We start from the raw sequence: 27,248 nt of genomic DNA on the forward strand, positions 1-27,248 counted from the left end.
AAAATCAAAAATACTCCTTTTGAAATACTGATTAGGTTACCCCGTCATAGTTCCATTCGCGTAGTAACAAGTGTGAGAAGAATACAGTAATATGATGGATCAGACGCTAAGGAAGAGGAATTTTATAAGCTCACGTATTGATGAAATTCCAATGGATACAATTCGCTTAGTGTCACCAATCAACAGATTCACGATGTTGCATGGGAATTTTAATAGTGACGAAATAGATTATCTAGAAAAGTAAGTACTCGGTAGACTGAAATAAAACTAAGATATAATATTAGGTAAAAGATTTGACTTATTAGTTTATTACATACGTTGATTTGCTTCTTATTACGTTAAATTTTATTCGTGTTTATCTAATACAAGAATCACTTTTTATTTAAACTTGCACTTACAAACACAATTAGTGTACATCATGACGTGTTTCTACAAAAAATATATTTTACATGTTGTTCTGTGTATTCGATATGTCATATTACATACTGGATTTTTTTTATTCGGAAATAACCTAGAGCTATTGCGCATTTTAAAGTAATGCATAGATAATAGTTATTCCATTAATAGTTATTTACCCCTTTAAAACCAAGACATTTTTAAACTTTTATTTTGAGTTGTTACACTTGCAAAATACTTTTTATAGGATAAAATAGAAATAAGATCTGTGTAGTTTTCTACTGTACTCTAGATGGCATTATAAATTTTATTGTTTTTTTTTTCAGACCTTACAAGCTAAGGACCAAAATTGTAATCAGTGGACTGGCATTCCTCGTATTTGTGTCTGGATTGAGTGGATTTCTAATTGGCAGGGCTGAATACACAGCATGGAAAAATTCAGAACCAACCGATCCTATTTACGCTTTACGCCCCTCACCTTCAGTTCTTCACGTATTTCGACAGGCAGCTGTATGCACAGATGCTCCATATTGTTCTAAAGTGGGAAGGTAAGATTTTTCAATGTCTCTTACTTAAAATATTTATAATGAGAGCTTCGTAATTTATTAGACTCTGAAATGAATATACTTAATGAATTATGTTTAAACGTATTTATAAAGTAATGACGAATACGTTTTATACTAGACAACAAAGTTTTTTTTATATTTTTTCATTAAATTTATTTTTTCTTTGGATTAAATTTTTCTTTTTAATTTCTCTATTCGACAATAGATGTCGTTGTAATATTTTTAAACGTGACCTAAAAAACTTTCTTATGTAAGTAATAAAGTGTTAAGACAAAAAGGCGATGTTATATTATTTATTTTAAGCACATAAACCAAACTGCTTTACCAACTATGCATTTTGTTACTACGTATACTAGAAGTGTTACCATTAGCCTTCTTTTATACTAAAGTTGTAATAAATCAGATGAACATTGTAATTAAGTTATGGAAATACATATAAAAAGCATATATCTTGTCGGACGTCATTTAGATACAGTAAATAAAGTAATACTTCTGATGATTGATACTTTCCCTTTAAAAGTATATAATTTTATCAAAAGCATATGTACGTAATCAGCATATCGCGTAAATTTGACTAATAAGAATAATTTGGCTACTAGCAGTTATTGAATTCCAGATTTTTTAGAAAGTTTTAATGATTTTACTGAAACGATAAATAATTCTAGCTGCTAGACGTAAAAAGTATTTTGAAAAAAAAAGAGACTTGTGTTCCACTTGTGATAATGTTTATAATTAGCCTTGTAAGACAATTATAAATGAATAGTAAACAAATATTACAAATTTGTAATAAAATAAATTCCAGTGATAAAATATTTTACTTATCACAAAATAATTTTGTCAACCGTAATTGTGAGAGTGTGTGTAGTTATTGTCAATTTGCACCTGGCCACACTAGCTGGCTTACGCACACACGGACTAAGTCGAACATAAATAAACCTTTCTTTCATAACCGGGTCGAAGCGAGCGCTCCACCAATCACGTTTCTAGAACTTTATCGACGCGCATGCGGTCAGTGACGTGTCTCGCCCCGCTATATAAGCGCTGTGAATCTTTCCGTCGCGAACATTTCATTGAAACAAAATCGACAGTAACGTTGTCACATTGACAAATTTTGTGTGTAACTCAAAGAAAGTACATTTTCTAGTCTCAAATATGTCCGAAGCCTTCTTTGACGAGTACGACTATTATAATTTTGAACACGACAAGCACATTTTCTCTGGACACAGCGGCAAGCAACGCACGAAGCGGGAGGTGAAAGAGCATACAAACCACTTCGACCCGTCCGGCCATTCCAGAAAGATCGTCACGAAGCTAGCCAATACTGAGAAGAATAAGAAGTTTACGAATAAACATTAGATGGACTTTTTGTGAAGATAACGACTATGGCATGTAAACGGATCGTAGAAATGCCGAATGAAAGGAGAATGTTATGGCGGATACCAGAGGAGAGCGCGGCTCATGGCTCGTCGTCGCCGAGATCATTGGAACATCCAAGGCGTTTCCTGTTGACTCAGGGTTTCTACTTCGCTCACCGTAATGGCGTCAAGTTACGCACGCGAGCGAGACCGCAACGCCAAAGTAAATTACCAGCCGGCGTCCCTACCGGTAGATTTCTATTTTGGACTTAACTTCGTTCCAACGACTGATCTCAACTCTCATGGAGCTCGTTATAGAGCTCAAAATCGCTGTGTTATTAATTATTAGTTACTTATGTCTTATTACATTTTAATTTTGGACCGCTTAGTGGTACACAAAGGACTGTAATAATTATTTAAGGTAAATAAAATACTATGAAATGATTTGTTTTCTTACTTTTGTCGTTTGTGAGGCGGAAAAAATAAATGTCCTCTAGCGAGGTCATTGGCTCGCTTTGTTGTCGTTGATATACAGACTACGCTTGCACTGTCGGTGTTTACATACAAAAACAACCTTGAGGCGTTAACGATTGATTCGACTGACTGACCTTGCTACGATGTTTTAAAATGAAAACATTTTTATCTACGCATTACATTAAAATATGTGGAAAATGTAAAGCGATATGTTTCCGTTAAATGTTTTTGTTATTGGGATTAAATTTAATTTGCCATTATAAGAAGACTATAATAGACAGACGAATTAGCATTGCTTTAACAATATTATTTTTGGTTACTAATTAAGCAGAAGTAAACAATAAAACAAATTTCAATATTTTTTAAAACATATTTTTGGAGTAGTGTGAACAATGAACTTAGGGTCGCCTAAAGACGGCGCAGGCCGTTTCCAACCAGACATAGGAAATAGAAGGCCAACGTACATTATTGGTGGTCCTAGGGCTGAAGAGATGATGGTGATGAGAAATAAGTTTGGCTAGTGTCTAATAAAAAACTGTTACCGAGATAAGCAAGCAATGTTAGTATCGATCGTAGCTAGTTATATTTATAACATTTTTCAGTATCCCATCACATTAACATATTTTTAAAAACCTAAGTCAAATCACTACTAGGAAACATGATTAAAACTTTCTACTAGTTTCATTTTTTCACCTTATAATCATCTGTTAATAAAGACATTTATTATTTTATACACAGTAGGCATATATATTTGAGCAAGATTTTTTAGCTTAGGTTGCAAATAAAACTAGTTCAGTTACCATTCTGTCTAATTAGCTGATTCTGATATGCTTCATAGCTATATAAAAACTGCATACTCGTAAAAAGCATGTGTGGTTCATCAATCACAATTTTTGGTTCGTGAACAAAATCTAATCAAGTTATAAAATTACCAATATAAAGTACTTTATTAATTGAAATGTGTATTAATTACTTGCATTGAGTTAAACGGACCTATGAAATAAAGATAGAAAAGATGTCATACAATTTTAATAAAAAAAAAAAAACAAAATATTCTGACTATATATTTTTTTTCCAAACACATAATTGACAAAAATATTACGTACAAAATTGCGAAACTGTACATACAGTTTGTTGGCGAAAGTAAGCGCTCTTATTAACTATTATTATTAATACATTTGTATACCATACTATTTTTGGCCATACAATTTTATTATATTTTTTTTTATTTATCATAGGGAATTATTTGCTGGAATACGAAAAAAGTGTCTTAGATCTGTTCTTCAGAGTTCTATCGCTAAGATATTTTGGTCACACATCTTAAGAAGTAATTTTGTTATTAATTATTATTTTCTTTTTATCATGTACTATGGTTTCGTTTATATGCATTAGTTTCAATTATTAGTAAAACTTAAAGAATGTTTAGTGGGAATAGAAATTAATTTCATCACTTGTTCCAAAATTAAGTTAGTTGGGTAGGTTAAAATTAAAATGACATCCATTGCTCTCGGCTTGTTAATATACTGGTATACGAGATAAACATTTCGTTTAATGATTGATATAGATTCAACATAGTAGACAATATGATATGCACTTACTAAATTTGTTTGCATTGCTACTGTTATATTTATGAAGAAAATTCTAGATCATGTATGAATGAACACTGGCAATGAAGAATTGCGTGCGCAAACGCACGTACACTTGTCCTTATTCCACTTCTTAGTTTTATAATGCTTTATCTGTTAATGAATAAGTAGTTCAGTAAATAAACACTAGTTCAGTAATAGTAGAGCCATAGAGGCAAACAAATATGGATTAATGATAAATTTTGTTAAGCGAATTTGATGCTTTCGAAAGTTTTCTGTCAAGATAGTAAAAAATGAGATGCATAAATAAAAGAAATATTTACATTTGTTTAATAGTACAATTCGTTAAAATTATTACGTAGTGCCTAATTCTGTACGTTATTTGTGTATAAGACTTACACTTATTTTCAATCACCCTGTTCATCATAAAATATAAGTAATCCCTCTGAAATATGTTACATTAATAATTTTTTCTATTAGAATAACTTCAAGTAATTCTGGTAATTCATAGTCTGCAGCACGAAGTAACTAACAGTGAATTTGGACGCAGTAGTCCAAAATTTGAAAACATTTTTTTATCTACCAATAAACCATTGGAAGAATTGTACTATACATTAAATGACAGCAAAGGAGCTTTATATTTACCGTTTTAAAGCATTGACAACAATTACCAGTAATTTTGTATTCTTCTATATCTGTCGAAGAAATGGTGACCAGTAATTAAATATTTCTGTACATACAATACAGGGGTTTAAACAACACGACAATGTAACGTGATCCGGTTATTGGTCTTTAAATGATCTAATTATGTCTATTAGTTAGCAAGGCAGTCTGTTCTTGTTTGCATCTGGATTTTTATTGCAAGTGAATAGCAGTGTATCGTGTTAAAATAATCATTATATTGTCATACATGTAGTTTTATGATATTTTAAATTAATAAAACAGACTCCACAAATCAAAATCGGAGACAAGAGAACATTGTACATTATTGTGCTCGAACTTTGTTATTAATGTTGGTTAGCAATAACACAAAAGGATTCCATTATTGGTAGTTTTTGGCATGTTGAAAAATATTTTGGCCATCTTTTATACATTCAAGTATCCTTGTTTAAAATATTTTTTATTGAACGAAAGAAATATTCCCACCAAATTTTAAGTCTAAACTTTATGGTACCAGAAATATCATGATAAGTGTGTGTACTGAAAATAGATCGAAAATCAGCTTAGCAAGCTTATTTCATAGATTTATAAAATACAGGTCAATGTTTAAAAGTGGAAAATGAATTATAAAATATTGTTATTCATTTGTTTATTTTTTAATTTACAATAAATAGTCTTAAACAATGATACAAAATTATTGTCGTATGGCAGATATTTACAATTGTATTAAGTCTGAATATAGCTAAAATAGATTAACGAATTAAGCTGAAAAATTACTGTATCATTTGAAGTAAATAGCTTTTAATCTTACTTCTTACCAAATTTCAGTACATAGGTGGAAATAGTTCACCAGTTTTTACAGTAAAGAGAGATTGATTGGAAAAAAAATCTGTTTTTAGCGGATTACATGATGATTTATTTTCTTTATGCGTTTTTAAAATTTTGGGTGCTTTGTAGTTAATAATGTGGTCAATTTCTTTATTAATTTATTCATATTATTATCAACATGGGATTATTTAAAGTGATCACTTATGTACGCCATGAGAATAACAAAAGAGTCCAATTAAGTACTGTGTAAGTTATATTACATAAGTTTTTTTTAGAGAAATCCTTGCTGCAAATGGGTCGGCAGTGGACGCGGCGATTGCCGCTATGTTCTGCAACGGTGTCCTCAATCAGCAGAGTATGGGGCTTGGTGGAGGATTCTTCATGACGGTGTACATCAAAGAAGAGGAGAAGGCATACGCCGTAATAGCGAGGGAGGCCGCACCCGGTGCAGCCACTGAAGATATGTTTCATGGGAATAAAGAAATGTCATCAAAAGGTAAAGGAACTGCTGAATAATATTGACATTGATAGTGCTATTATTATTGAAGTAACCTAACTCAGCGTGACAATGAAACTTTAAAGATCGTTTATATAAGTTAAGGAAATATTTCTGTAATATAGTTGGACCGGAAAGTAATGTTGTTTCTGTCGCCAATTTTACAGAAAAACCGATTGATTTTTGACGCTCCAGCACTGAAAAATTGTATTCTAAATGGCAATAGGTTACGAAGGTGAATATATTGTTGATTATAAATAAAAAAATATTAATAATGTAGTCGTGTGAATTTAACTTAAGAAAGCGCCATTACTTTCCGGTCCCCCTGTATAACAGAATTATTTGACTGACCCATACTTTATTTCTAATTTAATATTGTATCTATCTTTTGATTATACTTCATCTATATCGTCGACGTCTATACTGAATGTAGGTCTCCCCCAAGATTTACGATAGGACCGAAAAACAAGCTTTTTTCGTCCTTAACAGGGTCTTCCGTCATCTAGCTTGTGGGTAGACATTCTACGCTGCGCTTGTCGTTATGTGTTTTTCACTTTAGAAGCTAGTGCTCCAGCTTCCAATGTTCACTTCCTAAATAAAACCTAAATCTAATCTGACCTCGTAGAGAAATCCCAAGCATTCACTGCCTCTCCACGGGTCGCGGAAGAACTGGGAACTTGCGAATGAATCTAGAAAATTACATTTTAATATAGCCTAAATATATATTTGTCAAAGAATAAAATTCTAAAACCGGCTTTGTAGTTTTGAAACAAAATATGTTTTGTCTATTGATTGCTGAACGCAACTGTCGTCAACGATTGTGGGAGGCGTAATTGTGTATACGAGGGCCAAACTGAAAGTTTTTAGAACTGGCAACTTAAAAGCATTATATTAAAAAAATAAGTTTAAATTTTGAAAATAGAACTCTTTACCAATAATATTGAGTATACATTTCATTCATTTGTCATTTGTTTTACGATTTGGCGGCAAATTGAAAATTGTCTGTGCACGTCAGAATGAATTTAAGCCGAGAAAATTTTCGTGCAATGATTTTTTATGACTTTCGATGTCATATAAGTCAACAAGAAAGTTATGATAGACTTCGATTGGCTTTTCACGATGAAGCCCCATCTGGTGCCACAGTTTACAACTGGTTTAATGAATTCAAACGTGGTCGAACTAATCTCACCGATGATTTGCGTGAGGGACGGCCTTCTACAGCGACGACTGAAGACAATATCAGTGTTGTGCGGCGTCTGATAGAGACTTACAAAAGGGTGACCTATCAGCAGATTCGGACAAGTCTAGGCATAGGTATGAGTCAAGTGCACAAAATCCTCCATGAACATTTAACGGTCAGGAAGCTTTGTGCCCGCTGGATACCGCATAATTTGACCGAGGCTCAAAAACTCCGCCGTGTTGATTGGTGCCGAGAAATGATCCAAAAATTTAACGGAGGTGACTCAAATGCTGTGTTCGACATACTAACGGGTGACGAAAGCTGGATTTACTGTTATGATCCGGAAACCAAAAGACAGTCTGCTCAGTGGGTGTTTCCTTCCGAAGAGTTGCCAACTAAAGTGAAGAGAGGTCGAAGTGTTGGAAAAAAGATGGTGGCCTCGTTCTTCCGAAAGACAGGTCATTACGCGACAGTTGTCTTAGAGGATCAGAAAACGGTTAATGCAGAGTAGTACACTAACAACTGTTTGCCACTTGTCTTGGAAAAAGTTCGAGAGAAACGACCTCGCAGCAGGATCCTCCTTCATCACGACAATGCCTCATCGCACACCGCCAGGCAAACGATCGACTATTTGGCGACCTCAGACGTGGAATTACTGGGTCACCCGCCGTATAGCCCCGACCTCGCACCCTGCGATTTTTATTTATTCCCGAAAATAAAAGAAAAACTTCGAGGAAAACATTTTATGGACGCCGAAGAAGCAGTGGCTGCGTTTCAAAACGCCGTGGAAGAGACCCCTAAGGCCGAGTGGGCAAGGTGCTTTTCTCAATGGTTCCATCGAATGCAGCGATGTATTGATGTAAATGGACGCTATTTTGAAAAGTTATAATAAAACTAATAATTTGCTAGAATGCTTAGTTTTTGATTTTCTAAGAACTTTCAGTTTGACCCTCGTACAAAGTATCGATGCAATAGAATTCATTATCCATTTATAAGACGTCATCTGCATGTTTACCGGGTCGAGGGTATTCTGTACTTATCGTTTTTGCTGCCACAATGTCAATTTGAAGTGACTTTGTATTATTACTTTTTGTTTTATTTTTGTATTATGTTATTGTGTTAACGAGGATTATTACCAAAGATAAGTAAATAAGGCACGTCATAAAACAAGTTCTAAAAAATAGATAAAAAGTATTTTTTCCCGCTTCTTTTAAATGTCATTTGTTTAAGGAAGTTCATACATATCTACATACATTAAGTATATGCGTCGTATTTTATGTAATCTGTAGTCGCGTGATTTTGACTCGAAACTTAACCGATGACTATACTCTCGCTATTATTAATTCTCTAAGATATTTATTTATTTAGAATTATTACGTAATTTGGAAGAATAATGATGTAGTATAACTAAACGTTTCATATTACTCATCGACATTTCGGCCTTAGGCCGTTCACTACAGGTCGCAGGCCTCCTTTAGATTTTTAATAAGACCTGCTACCAAGGCATAGAATGACCTACTTTCATGAACAAAATAATTGCGCGTTATGACAAAATGAATATGACGATCAGCACATTGTTGACTTATTTGTAAAGAAATGCTGAATAACTCTTAAAAATGGAATTTATACAAAGAATGCATTTTATATTAATGTTTCCATTTTAATCAAGAATAGCTGAATTAGGTTTAATTAAAACCGTACAATCAATTAAATAAAAGCAATCAATTATGATAGTAGTAGAAACTACTTGTTCTACTACTATTCAGAAAAAGGCCAATCGTCGAATCTATCCGAGTGGGCCGTGTTCCGGAAACTTAGAAGCATCTTCTCGGCCACTATTCCTAAGTGCCTTATGGCATAAATCTACGTCTGATACGGATTACTGGTGATGAATTATGACACTGAATGGTGGGCTCTCACTTCAGGCTTCATTTGAAAGTTCACAGTCACAAATTTTCTATGGAGAAAATTGTGTTCGGGATTTTTCTAAGAGATCGAATCAAGATTGGTGAGATTCGTAGACGAACGAAAGTGACTGATGCTGCCCAGCGGAAAGGCATGTTGAAGTGACAAGCTTAGCATAGGACGTCCATCTACAAAGTGGACAGACGACCTTGTTGAGATCGCCAGAAGAAGTTGGATGTGAGCTTTCTCTAACCGGTCGTATTAGAAATCTATGGCGGAGGCCTATGTTTAGCAGGCTTCCACCTTACGGCTGAAATAATGTCGATCATGATGAATATTTTTAAATCGATCCCTATGAGCTTCTTATCCGTAAAACCTTTAAAAAAACGAAAGATTAAGGATTTCACAAAGTGTACAGATTGGGACGTTTTACGTTTTATTACTAATTTAATGATGTTGCCAAGTTTATATTGGAAGTAATATTCTTTACATTTTTACTTCTACCTACTGTAGGTAAACAAGCAAAGCGAGTGTCTTTTTAAAGTCGATAAGAGCATTATCGCGTAATACGTGTTCGTTCTAGTTATGTGTTATCGTTTTGGCTTCGGATTTTTTTCATTTAATAATATTCTTTAATAATAATATTCATTAGCATAAAAATACATTGATATAATATTGATATCAACTATCGTTATGTATTATCTGGATTTTAACAATATTAGGAAATTGTCTCTTTTATTTATATCGATATTTACTATGTCAATATTTCCTGACACTTAGTATTTTAATTATTTTGGGAGGTTTGAACGTGTATCTTTATTGTTAACGATTTAACCTGCGAAAAACTTTAAATAATTGTAAGGGCTTATTAGTGAATTCAGTAGCCAATAAACCACCACATTGTTAGTTCTAAACAATAATGCTGTTAACAGAACAAGGAAATAAGTATTATTGTATTTACAAAAATAAAACCGTAATTAATTGGTTTTTGTTAAGCGTTTTAGTTATGTGGGTTATCACCCGATTAATCGGCTATTGTACATATTATTACAAAGCATTTGTTCAAACATTTTACAATTAAAGTTATTTTTCGGTTTATTGAGAACAATAACACTATCATTTTCGATCGCATTGCTTGATCGAAAAAATAAATAAATATAGATAACTAATGGATGTTTTGGAATACAAAATTCTGTACTTCACTACTAGATTAGTACCATCCATAATTTTAATGAAATAATTCATAATTGATAATGTCACTACGACAACGTAATTATTTCACTCTGTTTTATATTTCGCAGATTTACGCTGTTTTAAGCAGTAAATAGGTTAAAATTATATAATTATAATTAACTAATATTTTAATTACTTATTCAAGTACTTGTTGTGTTTAATAAAGAAAAATAAATATCTTGACAAACAATACGTACATATAACTTGCAATTTAAAAATAAAAATACCATTTCGCCAAACTGGTGATAAATTTTACAATAGGCAGCAAGTATATATCTTTATATATACTTGCTGCCTATTGTAAAATTACAACACAATGAATCACAAATGTAAATGACCGTCATGAGTAATATTTTCAACATTAAATCCTGTTGCGGTGGATATATATGACATAGGTACTATTGTTTTTAAAGGTTACATGTACACAAAAGCGTCTCCGAAATAAGTCCAGGCAAGAAAATAATAATAAAATGATTATCATTGATTAAAAGTAAAATAAAAAAATAATCGTCTCGTTTTAATTAGAAAGTTTTAACCACCATTGTGATAAGCGTTATGACTTTTTAAAATCATTCTCCGTGCTAAATTTAAGAAATCAGCGTAAATAATTTCATTTGGCGTTTAAAGAATTTTTAATCGATGCATGTAGATAAAGACTTAAAAGAGAAACGGCCTATGACAATGAAAGCAAAAACATTTTCACTTATCGTACAAATAAGTTCCATGTGCAAAATGTATTACACTAATCTTGTTTCGAGTGTGCTTACTTATTTGGCTGGTCGCTTTCATGCAAAAGTTTCACTCGAGCTTTCTCTGTGGTTTGGTTCGCCAGACTAATACCGACTGAGATCTTTTAATCTCTCTATTAGTTACAATATTAACAAATCGTTAGTGCTTGTTGCAATATCATACATTATTTTTGAATACTACCCAAGTTTTTTTAACATAACGTTATTACTTAATCCTTATATAGCCACAACTACATATATAGGTCTGAAAGTATAGTTTTATATTTTGGTTTAAAATTAATAACCATACATACTTTCTTATGTCATAAATTTGTTACTAATAAAAACATTATTCCCAGTGTGTTAGTTTCATTAATATAAAACCAATTTAAATATGTAAAGCTTATTCGAAGTGGTCTCCATTGGCTACAATGAAGTCCTTTAAACGTTTAGGTCAGTTATTATTGGGGCGCGCACTCTCTCTATTGGAAAATTCTTCACTGCCATTCGTATGGATTGTTTTAGGGACTACAAATTATCATGTACTCTAGAGCAAGTTTTATTATCTAAAAATAACCATAAATCGACCATTAATCACAATCGACTACAAGAGGATTAAGATCAGGACTAAATGATGGGCAGTCTTCAGCTCTGAAGTCCAGAACGTTCTCTTCTAAGATTTGGTGAACTGAGCTTTATACAATATATACATAGCGACAAGTTTTCCTGAAAAGACCATTCTTGGTTATTGAACATGGTTTTGTTAGAGGGCTTAACTACCTTCCCAATAATGGCATCTTGATACACTTGTGCCGATGTTTACAAAACGTACGTTTTTTACAAAAATATGGCCCAGTCACTTCTTCATAACTAACACCCTATAGAACCATCACCGAAATCGGATAATGATTGCGTTGTACTCTGTTGACTAATTGGAATGCTTCTATTGAGCTTTCATCATAAATACGGTCATTTTGTTTGTTAAAATATTGCTCAATTGTAAAAATTTTCTTTAACATAAAAATAATTCTGTGACCTTCCTTTGTGTGTCGCTATATTAATGGTTTTGATTTTAATACCCTATTATTATTATTACCCTAATATTTTCTTTTTATTATATTTTTATATTATATTATTACCTTAACATTTTTAAATTAACAGTTAAGAAATATTACTTTTCTCTAAAAGTAAGTAGTAGCTTTCTAGGTTTTGTCTTTTCGCGTCGTAAATGTTAAATATAATTATTTAGTAGATATAATAAATGAAACAAAAATGATTAACTTACTCTGCTAATGAGACACACCGTCTCATTTCTCTAGGTGACGAGCTCAAACGCAGTGTATCGCAAGATTTCATCATTTTAATTTTTTTATTTTCTTATGTTATATTCTTGTTTCAATTTAGTACTATATATCATTATTTTCCTACTCTATCCATAAATCGATTAGACTAAGTACTGCTGATCCATTTCTACTACTAGATCCCATTGTTAGAGATATAGATCGTCACTATTATCTATATCAATAAAAACTTGGGTTAAAGTCTTTATTATCTGTTAATTCATTGGAAAAATTTTTATAATTAAATTTAATGAAAGATTTACAATTTCATAAAATCTCTCTGCTTTTATTATTACAAGTTTATTTTTTGACGAAATTGATCAAATATCCTATCCACAGGTCCGTTGTCTATCGGTGTCCCCGGTGAATTACGAGGATTGTGGGCAGTGTATAAAAAATGGGGCAAGCTGCCCTGGGAGAATTTAATAGCTCCTACGTTGGAGTTTTGTGAAAATGGCTTTGTCATTTCTCAAGTGCTGTTCGACGGGTTTGCAAGTGCACCTTATATTAAAAATGATCCTAATTTGAGGTAAGTTTTTCTTATAAATATATTTACCTTTTTTCTTAGGTTGTTCTCCTCAAATTTCGGGGTCGTAGTCTTTTCCCATATAGTGAGGGAATTAATCTTGGAAAAAGAAACCGGCGGGCTCTCGTATTCTTTCTGTTCAGTTTTCTAAAAAAGATTTAGGGGGTCACTGACTAACACTTGAAAGCGTACTTCGTACTTTGGGTGGCTGCAGTGCTATGTTCCGCGTAAATCTCGTACGGTGGCTATGGTACCTCCACATTTTTGGACCAGCGTCTTGAACCAATTCCCGCTATTAGATTCTAAGATAAATCAGCTATACATTCTCGCTTTTAAATATTTTAAATGTAACGTAAAAATGTGTTAAAACAAGAATTATTAAATTTTATATTGTATGTTTTCTAACAATACATCTAGTGTAAGAACAAAAATCTTTAAATCGCGTTTATAAATTAATTATGTTGTACGGGCGTCGAACCCATACACTCGCGAGTTGTAGTGCTTCAGTGGCACGTGACGTATCTCGACTAATGACTCAATGTGCACAAGTTATAATAAAAATAAACTACGTATTTATTTCGAGAAGAAAACAAGTCATCCATCTGACGTATTATGCAATCCGCAACCAGATTGCGTAATGGCGTGGGCATCTGTTGTCAAACATCATATTTTACGTTTATGTATTGTATTGTCTGCTTTGTTTATTATGTATTATTTAAAATATAATTTAATTACAGTCTGGTGATACATCTTATATACACATAGTACACAAAGCGTTTATGCGTATTCATGTTCTCTCTTACAATGTAGAGTAGTCATTTGTTTTTAATACTTTAGAAATATACTATCTGTATAACGAAAAAATAAATGTTTAATGAAAGTAATTCTTAACTTTAAATTATGGATAGACAACCGTGTTAAAGTTGACGGATGGCGCTTGACCCAGGCCGTTTCCAACAAGAAATATTAAGTAGTAGTAGCCCAGCGGTCGAAGAGTGAGTCTTATCGTAAGTTGAGGGTTCGATTTCTGGAGTCTTGTATATAATTTTGCGCATTAATTATATAGGATTGCAACAGCTCACAAACAAGTTGACTTTTAGTGGACGTTTATGGACTGAAACGGCGATATTGGAAATCTTTGGAGGATGCACATGTCCACCAGTGGTCATCCTACAGCTGATATATTGATAATTAATTTTTGTACATTAATTAATTAAAATACCTATATTATATGAACATTTAACACTATTTATTAATACACCGTCTCTTTCACTCTAATCATTTAGTGTTGGTTACATTTAACATTTCTCTTTTTAATCACATAATTCTATCAATCGATCAATCTGTTCTACGGCCCTTTAGGGAACTAAAGTCGGAATGATAAACGCGCTACGAGTGACAGCGCAAGTCGAGGTCCCGTCACTTACGTACCAAGGTTTTGCCATTTTAATGTCGATGAAGCTGCAAAGGAAAACCAGAATCTGTCAATGTGAAAGATTCTATAAGATTTTATCACTTTATTTATTATTTTGGTATGAAATTAACTGCGAAATGTAGTAATTAATTGATTAGTGGTTTCAATTCTATCACTAGAAAATTTCGCGTAATTTTATGAACATATATAGTTATTTTCCGAGCATTAACATGTATACTTTGGAAGATATATAAATCACGATATTTTGAATTTATAATGACCTTGAGAATAGTTTTATTTTTTTGACATATATGAAAACATGTCTTCTGATAATAAACAAGCATATACCATGTACATATTTACACCCAAGAAATTATATGTATATGTAATGTTGAATTTTAACAAACTGTATGCGTTTTAATATACTTTAAGTACTACGCGTAGAACATATCTACTGAAGAATAATGAATAAATAAAATACAATTTAAAATCTATAAGTGGCCGATTCCAACGGGTCTCATTAAAAGTCTATGGGAGAGGTCCATGTCCATCTGTGGACGTCCTATGACGTAGGTAGTTGATAGGTTTCATTCATGCCATTCGGTTAAAATAATGATGATGAAATGAATTGATTAAAGAAATAAAATAGAATGTTTTTTTTAGAAAAGTTTTCTACAATCCAACCAAAGAAGAGTTCCATGGACCAGGCACCGTGGTAAAGCCAAGTGAAGCATTCTGCAGGACCCTGAAGCAAATAGCTAAAAAAGGTGGTGACGAATTGTATAACGGAAGTCTCGCTGTTGAGTTTCTCGACGATTTGCAGCGAGCTGGAAGCATCATCACAGCTGAAGATCTACGGAATTACGAGTGAGTGTTATAAGTTTTTGTGTTAATTTTTACAGTTATTCCACTGCTGGGGTCTACAACAAATGGGTTGGTAGATGTCACATGTTTATAGGTTTTTGTCTAAAGGTATGCCGGGTTCAGTCAGATTATTAACATTAGGTGAGCTGTGATAAACGTGGTTTCCCATTTCGAGCCTCATTGGCAAGCTCACAGTTGCCTAATGAGCCATGAAGACGACTATGTCCAGGATTTCTGTACGTGATATAATCAGACTGCTGGCCAGATCTTGTTTCTCAAGTGCAAATAGAGCATCAAATGCAGGATATGCATGACATTTAGCAAAATTACGTATTGGCTGTATTAATAAGATTCCATTAACCGTCGTTAAATATTTCACTTTATTGTGAAACATATTAGTCAATTTATCTTGAAAATGGATTAATCATTATTCCTGAAATTCCAATTCAAAATATTTTTATTTTGCACTTATATAACAGATATGATTCACTATCAGCTTCGAACAATATTTTTGTAGATAATATACAAGTATTATAATTTCAAAACAAATTAAGAGATTATTTTTGTTAATTACCTTGTGCATATTGTTTTATCGTACGACATCATATTATTTTAATTTACGCCTAAATTTAATTGTTTAATCTTCCAAATTTTGTTTTGAAAATTTTATCACGTCTCACTTCGATATTAACATATCTTGTAAATAAACAGCGGATCACGTGTTATCTGCTATCTAAATGTTTATTTATAACGTCGCTTGTCTTGTTCGCAGCATCTACAGTAATTAACGTCGTGTTACTTATATAAGGTCATATACTCACGGCTTGTTATCCGTGAGGTGAAGGCATTGCAACAAAAGATTTTGAGTTTATGGTATTTTTTTTTCTTTTATAAATCGTCTATTTGTCACTTAAAAAATCAACATGTAAATGGAGAACTGCGAATGAACCAACGTCACTTACGTAGCTAGAACTAAATTTTGATTTGTAAACGAATTTTTCCAGTTAATGTATATAATTTTTTTAAATCACTTAATTTATTATTTCTCACTATTATGTACATTCGGTTGATTAAAGATATATTTTTGGCAAATATGACAGTATCGAAGGATAAAAAGACTAGAGGTTCCAAAATTGTGCATGTCTTATATCAATTTTTAATCAATTCTTTTAACATGTTTGTTAATGTTACATTCTCTTATTAAGTTAAAACCAATTGAACAAAAGACAAATGGTCATGTTTTTTGTTCTACAAATGGTGATGTTTAAAAAGGTTTAAATGTGCGTCACAAATATTCCGTGTAATATGTTTATCGGCCTCTTTTATTCGTACAATGCTTAGAAATTTCGCAATTTAAAATTTACGAAGTACATTCGTAAAGAATAAATTGTGTATATATATATTTTTTTAGGTTACTGCTAATAAAAATATTAAAACTTGAGAGAAATCATGATGTTAATTACAACCACAATTTATCTGCCTTCCATTCTAACTAAAACTATACATCGAATATAATTATATTATCGATATATTATTGAATATATGTACATATAATATACATAAACTTGAATGTCTATACTTTATGCTATATACCACTATAAAAAGAATTTTGTTCTCATATATTCTCATTCATATTAAAAAAACCTCCTACGAAGTTTGTAACCTTAGCTCATGTGAAATTTTTTCAAACATTTTTCGCAATAAATAATCAATTTTCGTTTTCAATGACATTATATTAATAACACTTATAACCGCGCGTTTCACAAATTACATACATTTGTCTGTTTGAGTATATTCTAAACTAGCTGGTGATCGTGAAACGACGATGAAACTACCTCATAAAATTACATGCCGTCTACCCACTATTTGTTCTTCTTCTGTATCCATATCATAGCATGTTACATGCTACAATCATAATTGTCTGTAATAAATTGCCTCGAGTAATAAGACCGCTTATTGTATTTCTTTTGTTATCATAGCGTCTTGTTTTTCTGTTTTATAAAATATAGAGCGTTAAATTAAAACATTCTTTTCTATCTACAATGTCAACTCTGATAGCAAAAATATATAATGGTTTTCTCGATGTTATCTAGTTTATTTTTATTTATTTTAATTATAAATAAGAGTCACAATTTTTGATAGAACCATGAGAATTCACTCTTGTTTAAATCAGTTTTAATACTACAATAAAAATATAATATTAAATTATGGTAAATAGTAAAACAGGACGAGTCTCTGTTCGTGGCGCTGGGAGTTATTAGTATATGCATCTAAGTTAGTTATTACTTAGATTACTTAACAAATACTTAAATTTATATCTAATGCTGTTTGGCGCCAAACTATCTCCTGAATTTGTTGAAAGTTTGATAACCTGTCGCGTTACATAAGTGCGAATAATACGGAGAAAATAACCTATATCTAAAAATAACTATTATAATATAACTAAAAATAACCAATATCTAAATATTTAAAAAAAAAAACTAACGGTTGTTACGGATAGAGTTCAAAAGTACATAAGCAATAGATAGCCAGGTAATAACATCTGACCAATTCGAGGTTTGGCCCTCTCGGACGCCTATGTGTATGTAAAAACAAGTCAGGCCCTGGTCCCTCGTAGTGACCATTGAGCCTAGGCACTTGTAGGAGCATATGTCAAAGCGATGTAAGACGTCGGCGACCTGAGCCTAGTCTTCCTCGGAGCCCTCGTGATTCGCTGCCGCAAAAAATTCTTAGACTAGACGCCTTTTGCGACAGTCTCTAACAGGCGCAATCTGCAAATGCAATGCAGCGCAAGTACAGTCCTAAAAAAATTAGCAATAGTGTTAACATCTTGTTATGCATTTAACGCACTATTGTTTTCTATATTTATATATAATTTCTATTATTGAAACTCATTTGAACAATGCATATTAAATTGTTTAAGTCTACCGTTTCTAATTTCAGCATTCGTTTGAAATTCTCAATTCGATAAAGTATTTCTGCATTTCGATTACACAGCTCTACATTCCACAAGATGGCGGATATTGTTTTTTTGTGTGTCACACCTGTACAAACCATGTACGTTAAAATTAAAACAATTCGAATGAGTCATTGTTATTTCATTTCGTCAGTGTAGGTAAATTGTTATATTCAGTCTGTCTTTAATTACTTTATTGTTTCTGTTGAATTTACATATTTTGGACGTAAGATGTTTTGTAATTCATAATAAGTTTTATTACAATTCCATACGGCGTCCGATATTCTTTAGTTTTTTTTTGGGTTACAAAATGTTTTTGTACTGTTCATTTTTTATATTTATACAATAAAGTAATAAGCATAAATTATAATAAAAATAATTAAAACGAGGGTAAAAGATTTTTTGCTTTTTTTATTTTTTTTTTAAATTATATTGTCAATGTGTCCTCGGGAAATTTTTTCCCATCGATACTCGCTATGACTTTTCCTGAGCACATTTCTTCCTCATTTTTAGACCTCCATGCTAGCATTTGATTTGTGACAAGCAGCCCCGACCAAGTCGTGGATTTGTATTTATTGAGTTCTTGAAGCTTTGGTTGTAAGAAGTTATTTAAAAAACAAAATTAAACTTTGTTATAGACCATACGCTAGGTTTGTCGCTGAAAGCGGACGGCACAAGACCGTTCATCGTAGCGTTTTTGGCCTTTCAGAGGGCGTCTTTCAGCTTAAAATTAGGTGGATCTTGTTTTATAATCTTAGTATTAGAATTAATTAATGCAATTTTCGCCCAGTAACAAATATAATTAAAATTTTTTTTGAAATAGGTTGGCTTTATTAGTGTGAAATATTTTGTATGTAATTAGAGAAATTAATAACTATTCAATAATGTTATTTAGATAATTATACATATGCGTACAGATACATTGCTCCATAATTACTATCTTTGTGATTATCATAGTCGGTAATTTATAATTAAATGAATGTTCTATAACTCAGCATCTGAATTTATAACATTAAAATTACAGTCGTTGATAAAATTCGACACTGTCTCTCACAAAAAAATTAAAAGCAATATAGCTGTAAAAAGTAATGCTTTTATAAAGGCACTATCTTTACGTTCAAATCCGGTTTCGTCCGCACCGTTTTGATGTTAAGATGTACGATAAAACTTAGCAGTCAAGGTCTCTTTTTTAGATCACGTACGTCCGGCAGAATAATGTATTGTTACTATGTGCTATTTAACCACGTATTAAGTGATTAAAAAATAATATGACGTTCAAATTCGTGATGACCTCATCATCATGAATATGGAACATCATCGTCATACATAAAGAACATCCTCTACGGAATACAGGCTTCTTCCACAGATTTCCAATATGACATGTTGCAAACGCTCTACATTTAGCGTTTTTTGATGATCTTAACACACTTGTCTGTCTGACTTATAAATGGTTGTCCTCCTCTGCGCTTGTCTGTCAGTGGTCTCCACTCCAGAACTTGACAAAGAGAACCGGACTAAAACAACCGAAACCTCAATAAACGTATTATTACTGATGTCATTCATATAGTTTGTACAAATTAAAAAAATCACAAATATTGGTATAACGAATACTATATATATACCCTTGACATAGCTCTATTTCTGTACACTGTTTAATGATTTCAACTGTCGATTGACTTTGTAATTATTTTATTACCGGCACTGCATCTATTGTACAAAAATGATCTTTTTGCTAAATCAATATGTGCAAGGTTCCCGAAAAACAATCTCTTTTACTCTAAAGTTATTGACGAAGTTGTTTTTTATTAACATTATTCACGACTAATCTCTCGACGAAGAGCTATAAACATGCAGACAATAATATTTATAGAAGCTAAATACCTACGCTACTTCTCAACTGATGTAAAGTTCACGTAAAGTGACCCTCTGTATGTTTCCATGATAAACACGACCGCGCATATAAATAAAACCGTCTCACATCAGGTGTCAACGTTAGTTCGACTGTTATTTATATATATATTAGTTATTTATAAATATATATATATTTCGCTTTATAACATGTTAATAACGAACAATGTTTCGTTCAAATAACTTAATTATATGAGCTTTTTAAATAGGCAACAAATATTAAATTAAATCTTTTTATAAATTTAGAAGATAGGTTAATAAGACCATGACCTTAATCTAAATTTGATATGAAACGGGAGCAAGCGAAAATTGGCAACGGATATCAATTTTGAATCTCGATGCTCGAAATAAGTTTTTGTTTTTTTAAACAAAAATGTATACTGTTCCTGCAATAAATAGATAATACTATGGTTGTCTGGAAGAAATAGCCTCGTATGATAAGACCGCCAATTGTACTTTATCGTTTATTTTTATGAAACTATTTAAAGGTTTTTATAGTGTACAATAAAGAATATTTAATTAAAATAAATTAAAGTCATTCTAAATATCTTACTATCATACTCAATGACTTACAATAAACAACATTTTAAGATAATAGCGCTAAGCCATTTATATAATTTTCATTTATTACTCTTTTTCTGTACACACATTAATAACAGTAATAGAAGACCAATTAAAAGATTCCACTTAAAGAAAACAGCACACTATGAACGTAAGACATCACAATTTAGTTACATAGATAATATTACACATAGAGTTTATAAGAACAGAGAAGAATAATAATAATAAGCTCGTAAATTTTGTATTATTATAAATCAAGATACAGATCGAAGATTAAATATAATAGGTTGTCAAATATCTCCCTTCCGCCTTTTTGTCTTTTGAATTTCGCGGCTATGTACAAAGCGCTACAGAGCTCGTATCTGGCAATACTATACATAATTTGAAAGGTCTTGACATAACCTACAAAACGACGCTATGCATGATTAGTTTGGATATTGCGTTCAACAGTTATAGACGTGTAAACATGGAGTTCACTAACGCCGAAATTCGCGTTATTTTAAAGTTTTCCTTCGTTAAAGGCAAATCCGCTAGAGAAACGTTCCGTGAGATTAATGGTGTTTTGGGGGATGGTACTCTATCACTTTGAACCGCGGAGGAATGGTTTCGACGATTCAGAGCCGGCGAAAACGACACCATGGATAAGCCAGCCGGCGGAAGACCTGTGACGACAAATACCGATCAAATCATGGACTACATCGAGTTAGACCGGCATGTGGCATCTCGTGACATCGCCCAGGAGATGGGAGTTAGTCACCAAACCATTTTAGACCATCTGCAGAAGGCTGGATACAAAAAAAAGCTTGATGTTTGGGTGCCGCATGATTTGACGCAAAAAAACCTTCTGGACCGAATCAACGCCTGCGATATGCTGCTGAAACAGAACGAACTCGACCCATTCTTGAAGCGGATGGTGACTGGCGACGAAAAATGGATCACATACGACAATATCAAGCGAAAACGGTCGTGGTCGAAGGCCGGTGAATCGTCCCAAACAGTGGCCAAGCCGGGATTGACGGCCAGGAAGGTTTTGCTGTGTGTTTGATGGGATTGGAAGGGAATCATCCACTATGAGCTGCTCCCATATGACCAGACGCTTAATTCTACCATCTACTGCGAACAACTGGACCGCTTGAAGCAGGCGATCGACCAGAAGCGTCCAGAATTGGCCAACAGGAAGGGTGTAGTGTTCCACCAGGACAACGCCAGACCACACACTTCGTTGATGACTCGTCAGAAGCTACGGAAGCTCGGATGGGAGGTTTTATCACATCCACCATATAGCCCGGACATAGCGCCAAGTGATTACCACCTGTTCCTGTCCATGGCGAACTCCCTTGGTGGTGTAAAGTTGAACTCAAAAGAGGTTTGTGAAAAGTGGCTGTCCGAGTTCTTCGCAAATAAGGAGGGGGGCTTCTACGAGGGAGGTATTATGAAGTTGCCGTCTAGATGGAAACAGATTATCGAACAAAACGGCGCATATTTGAACTAAATCCGATCACTGTAACACTTTTTATAAAGCATTGAATAAAGAGCAAAAAAGCGGAAGGGAGATATTTGACAACCTGTTATAATAACTTGTACAGCACTTGTACAGGAATGGTCTAAATCCCAGTTAAGCAATTTATTGTTGAATAAGTTGCTGTCCTTACTGTTAAGTTGTTGGCTTTACCGATGGTTATGTTTGATTTCAGAGCGAAGATCACAGAACCCCTTGCAGTGCCTCTGAGCAACGGTGACACTCTGCACACTCCGCCTCCGCCGAGTAGCGGTGTTATACTTGTCAACATCCTGAACGTTCTCAGCGGCTACAATTTTACTTCACATAGCATCGAAACCACGGACGACAAGATACTCACCTATCATCGGATCATAGAAGCCTTTAAATATGCATACGCTACCAGGACAAAGCTCGGCGACATTGATTTCTTGGACTTAAAAGATGTAAGATATCATTAAGCTTACTTATTACAGGCTTATTTTGGACTTAAAATAAACTATTGACGAAAAGATTAACGTTTATTATGTAACCGAAGGAGCCACAAAGTCTAGAGCCTTAAGGTTCTAGAGTAGAAACCACGGACCGGCAAGCAAAAAGTAGGAAGTCTATATCATTAAATCATATTTGAAATCAATATGGGTGGCCTGGTTTTAGTCGCGTAAGACCTAGGGGCGAAATGATTATGATGTTGAGCTAAATGACGTTTCGACAGTACACAGTTCATTTATAAGTGAGATGATCTATGGAGCTCTCGGACTTTGCTATCCTGATGTTAGTTCTTGTAAAGTCTTCATATTTATTGGTATGTTCACTGGAAATTTGAAGGCATACATGTACGTGGTTGTAATTCGGTGGTCCGAGTATATGGTCAAAAATCGTAACCCATGGTGTATTATCTATTATAGGGAGGTGATGAGTAAAGAGTAAGTAAGTAGATCTTATTTCAGGGGATATAAACTGAAAGTTATAAAGATTACGTCATTTCTTATTTGGTTGGATTTATGACAAGTAATTAAAAGTATTTATAAAAACTATGTTCAAATAAGACTCCAAACAACCTGTAATTATATTTATCATTACCATAAACAAGATAGACGACTAATCCATTCGTCTCTATTGATCGTTCGCTTTTAGTCATTATTTCAGTCAGTATGTCTATGACACTATTTTGTTTATTACACAGTTGATACTGAACGTTACCACACCAAAGTACGGGGCAGAAGTACGCGCGAGAATAAACGACTCCTACACAAGCAACGACACCGCCGCGTACGGCGCGGAGGTATACAGCCAACCGGATGCGGGGACCGCACATATCTCTGTCATCTCGAGCGACGGGAATGCTGTCTCCGTTACCAGCTCCATCAATTACTAGTAAGTGAAGCGAGTGGCGCGCAGTACAGCCAACTGAACGTAGGCACTGCGCACATCTTCACCATGACAAGCGACGGGGACGCTGCCTCCGCTACAAGCTCCTTCAACTACTAGTCATAGAATTAAACAAAGACATAAACATATGCGATGACATTTAACATGGTGACATAATAAAGGAAGAAATATTGTTTCGCAGCTTCGGCGCCGGTGTTACAACGCTCAACACGGGCATCGTTATGAACAACGTGATGGACGACTTCTCTTCGCCCGGTATCACAAACTTTTTCGGAGTGAAACCTTCTCCAGCTAACTTCATAGCGCCGGGGAAGAGGCCCTTGTCGTCTATGAGCCCCAGCATCATCGTGGACAAGGGTAGTAATGCCAAGATGGTTATCGGCGCCTCCGGTGGCACGAAAATCACCACTGCTGTTGCTTTGGTAAACAATTCCTTACCCATAAATATATTATATTCCTTACACATAATATAGTCAAAAAGTATAATTAGTATAAGCTTTTAAGAGTTTGTGAAAATTTATTTTAGAATACTACGATCAAAACGTTCTAAATAACTCGTCTTTATGTAAAATGCTTTCCTATACAGACTCTAATTCGCAAGCTTTGGTTCGGGCAGTCTATAAAGGAGGCAGTGGACGAAGCGCGGTTGCATCATCAATTATTCCCTATGCAAGTCCAGTACGAATATGGAATAACACGGGTAAATACATATTTCTTAAATTATTTAATACATACCTTACGTTTAATGTTGCAAACGGGATCACTTTGCATTGCTAAGTGTGCAGAGAAGAGAAAAGAATTTCATGAAATTGTGCGATCTCGGAATTTATTAATTATTGTTTTTGTAGCTGTGTGACATATGGCACCGTTGAAATCACACGCCATAATGACACGTGTAGTAGAAATTATCACGTTTTTTATATAATGATTTTCTAGTTATAGTAAATTTATAATAGTTTAAAAAGTATGCTTATATATTTCCAGGACATAATACAGGGTCTAAAAGCTAAAGGTCACGGTATGGAGCGGTACCGTGGCCGGGGATCGATTGTTTGTGCCTTGTTCCGGAACAGAACCGGTATCTACGCCAACGCTGACTTCAGGAAAGGAGGTGACGTGGCGGGGATGGACTAAAATGTACAATATAAAGAACTGACGTCTCTGTATATTATTAGTCTCTAATTTATCGCAATCTCAGCGTTCTATCGCAACTTGGACGCACAAACGTAGCTTTATTGTAAATATTGTAGCATCTATTAGTTTAGTCTCAAATATAATATGTAAATGCTTGCTTTAAATAAGATTTTACTTAGATACAATACAGTAAAATATAATGTTACAGCTGTTTTATTTCGTCGCAGCGCCATCTGTTTTTTAATGTGATAACTAATAAAATTCGTTGCTGTCTATAAGACATTTTATTTGGAATGACAACAATGAGTAATGTATAAATGCCATAATTGCCTTTCATTCTTAATAATTTTAATTTATTGTTTGTAATAAAAACAATTTATTATATTAATTGTAAAAGAATAGCTAAATAAATAGATGGTATTAATGGTAGCATTAAAGAGTCATAAACATATAAATATACATTAAATTATAGTACCGCTTGAAATTGAATCTGTGGTTATCATATATCGTCTACAAAGCAGATAATAATGTCTATAACAAAATTACTTAAGGCTTTTCACAAAACAAGTATAATGTAGTAGTAATAGAAAAATGAGTCCCTAAATTCAAAGCTAAGCTAGTTCCTGGAAACATGGGTTTTATGAAGAAATTATTATAATTAAAATAGGTTATAATGTGATTGGCAATAAAACAATTGTTAGAGTTGACTGAATCTCCATGAAATGATTTAATATTAAGAGAAAAAGTGTAATTAATAACATTGCCTTATGTTTCGATGTATAGTAATTTTAGGAACAATTAGCTCTTTTTATCTACACATAAAATATAAAAAACACTATATAATACAGAATAGAATGTATATTAAAAAAGTTATACTCATTTTTTTCCTAATTTTTATGTAACTACTTGATAATAGGTTTTGTTTCGTTTGATTTAAAAGAAAAATTTTATACTAGCTTATAGATAACGTTTGTTTTGCCAGCCAAATAAAATGTGCATACAGATTATAAAATCCAGTATTTATAATATTTGTGGTGTTAAAAACCCACGAAAGTATTATTCAAAATATTTAACCTAAGTTTTTATTGAATTTAACTATCACATCTCAGTTACTAAGTTCATCAAAAGATTGTGGTCACAATTTTTAATTTGTAGTGTAAATTATGATTAATCACAATTTCCTCACTGGTAAGATAATCTTATTATCAAATAAAAAATAAGCAAGCTTTGAATTTGCCAACGTTTTTAATTAATTATTTGCTTGCTTGCATCTCATCTCTAATAATACATTGTAATATATTTATTGGTTAATTAGCTGTTATTATTTTGCGCTGGTTGCGAATTCTTGTTTGTTAACAGTATCAAATACTAGAATTATTTTCTTGCGTTTAGGTATTATATACCTATAAAAATCTATGAAAATGTCATTAAAGCAAATTTTGTGTACTCCTTGTTGTTTTAGTTCCTATATTATCCTTTCATGCCATACCCAGAAATGTTATAAATGGTTATGAATATTATTTTATTTAAATTCTATGAGTGACATGTTCCATTTACAATAGCTTAATTGCTTTGTAGTCCAATGTTATTTTTAACATTTTTGATCATAAATATGATATATCTACTTTTAACTTCAAATTAACTTATTTATTTTTATATTGTAAGTTGAACATATATATGTTGGCTATATAGCCATTAGAAACTTAAATGTTATATCAATTATATTTATATATAACTAGTGTTGATTTAAGAAGTTACCTATTCACCAACAGATGGCTCAATTTACAGTATCCCGTCTATGTGTAAGCGATCGTTGCAAATATAATTATTGTAATTGCTCCGTAGCTTTTCAGCCGTCGTTTAAATATTCACTTCAAAAGGAAACGTGATTGAAAATTTTAAGAATGTTCCGTATCGTAGACGATTTATTACAATTTGGTCTACGTACATAAGAACATTAATAAATTTAAGAAAAATACACAACATGAAGAAAAGTTTTTTATATCTTTCTCTAGGCTTCATAAAATTAGTAGGCAACTGTATATTATAATCATATGTAATGTCTCTAACATAAATCAATTTAATACTAAGAATTTTAATTAGAAAATTTTAAGTAATTCATTAAACAAAAAAAGCTTTTAAAAATCTTATTACAGTACGAAGTATCTTTTTAGTGATAATAGAGCGTGGGAATGAATTGCTCTCATGACTGTATTAAAAATATTGTCAAATTAACCCAAAAAACCTG

General features: G+C 32.8%; 2 protein-coding genes across 2 annotated transcripts; both read left to right on the forward strand.

Moving 5' to 3' along the window:
• The first annotated feature begins 37 nt into the window (after positions 1-37).
• On the forward strand, positions 38-25,327 carry LOC137933149 (glutathione hydrolase 1 proenzyme-like). Its single transcript, XM_068776957.1, has 10 exons — positions 38-240; positions 723-944; positions 6,141-6,361; positions 13,087-13,276; positions 15,351-15,554; positions 22,671-22,920; positions 23,661-23,851; positions 24,048-24,288; positions 24,453-24,566; positions 24,851-25,327. The coding sequence occupies exons 1-10, from the start codon at positions 92-94 to the stop codon at positions 24,998-25,000; spliced, it is 1,932 nt and encodes a 643-aa protein (XP_068633058.1). The 5' UTR covers positions 38-91; the 3' UTR covers positions 25,001-25,327.
• On the forward strand, positions 1,957-2,761 carry LOC137933150 (nuclear protein 1). Its single transcript, XM_068776958.1, has one exon. The coding sequence runs from the start codon at positions 2,115-2,117 to the stop codon at positions 2,316-2,318; it is 204 nt and encodes a 67-aa protein (XP_068633059.1). The 5' UTR covers positions 1,957-2,114; the 3' UTR covers positions 2,319-2,761.
• Positions 25,328-27,248: the final 1,921 nt, after the last annotated feature.

Source organism: Battus philenor, unplaced genomic scaffold (assembly GCF_028537555.1).
Source record: "Battus philenor isolate CCGP_79_NKW_IND1 unplaced genomic scaffold, ilBatPhil1.0.hap1 SCAF_13, whole genome shotgun sequence".
In the NCBI taxonomy this organism is placed as follows: Eukaryota; Metazoa; Arthropoda; class Insecta; order Lepidoptera; family Papilionidae; genus Battus; species Battus philenor.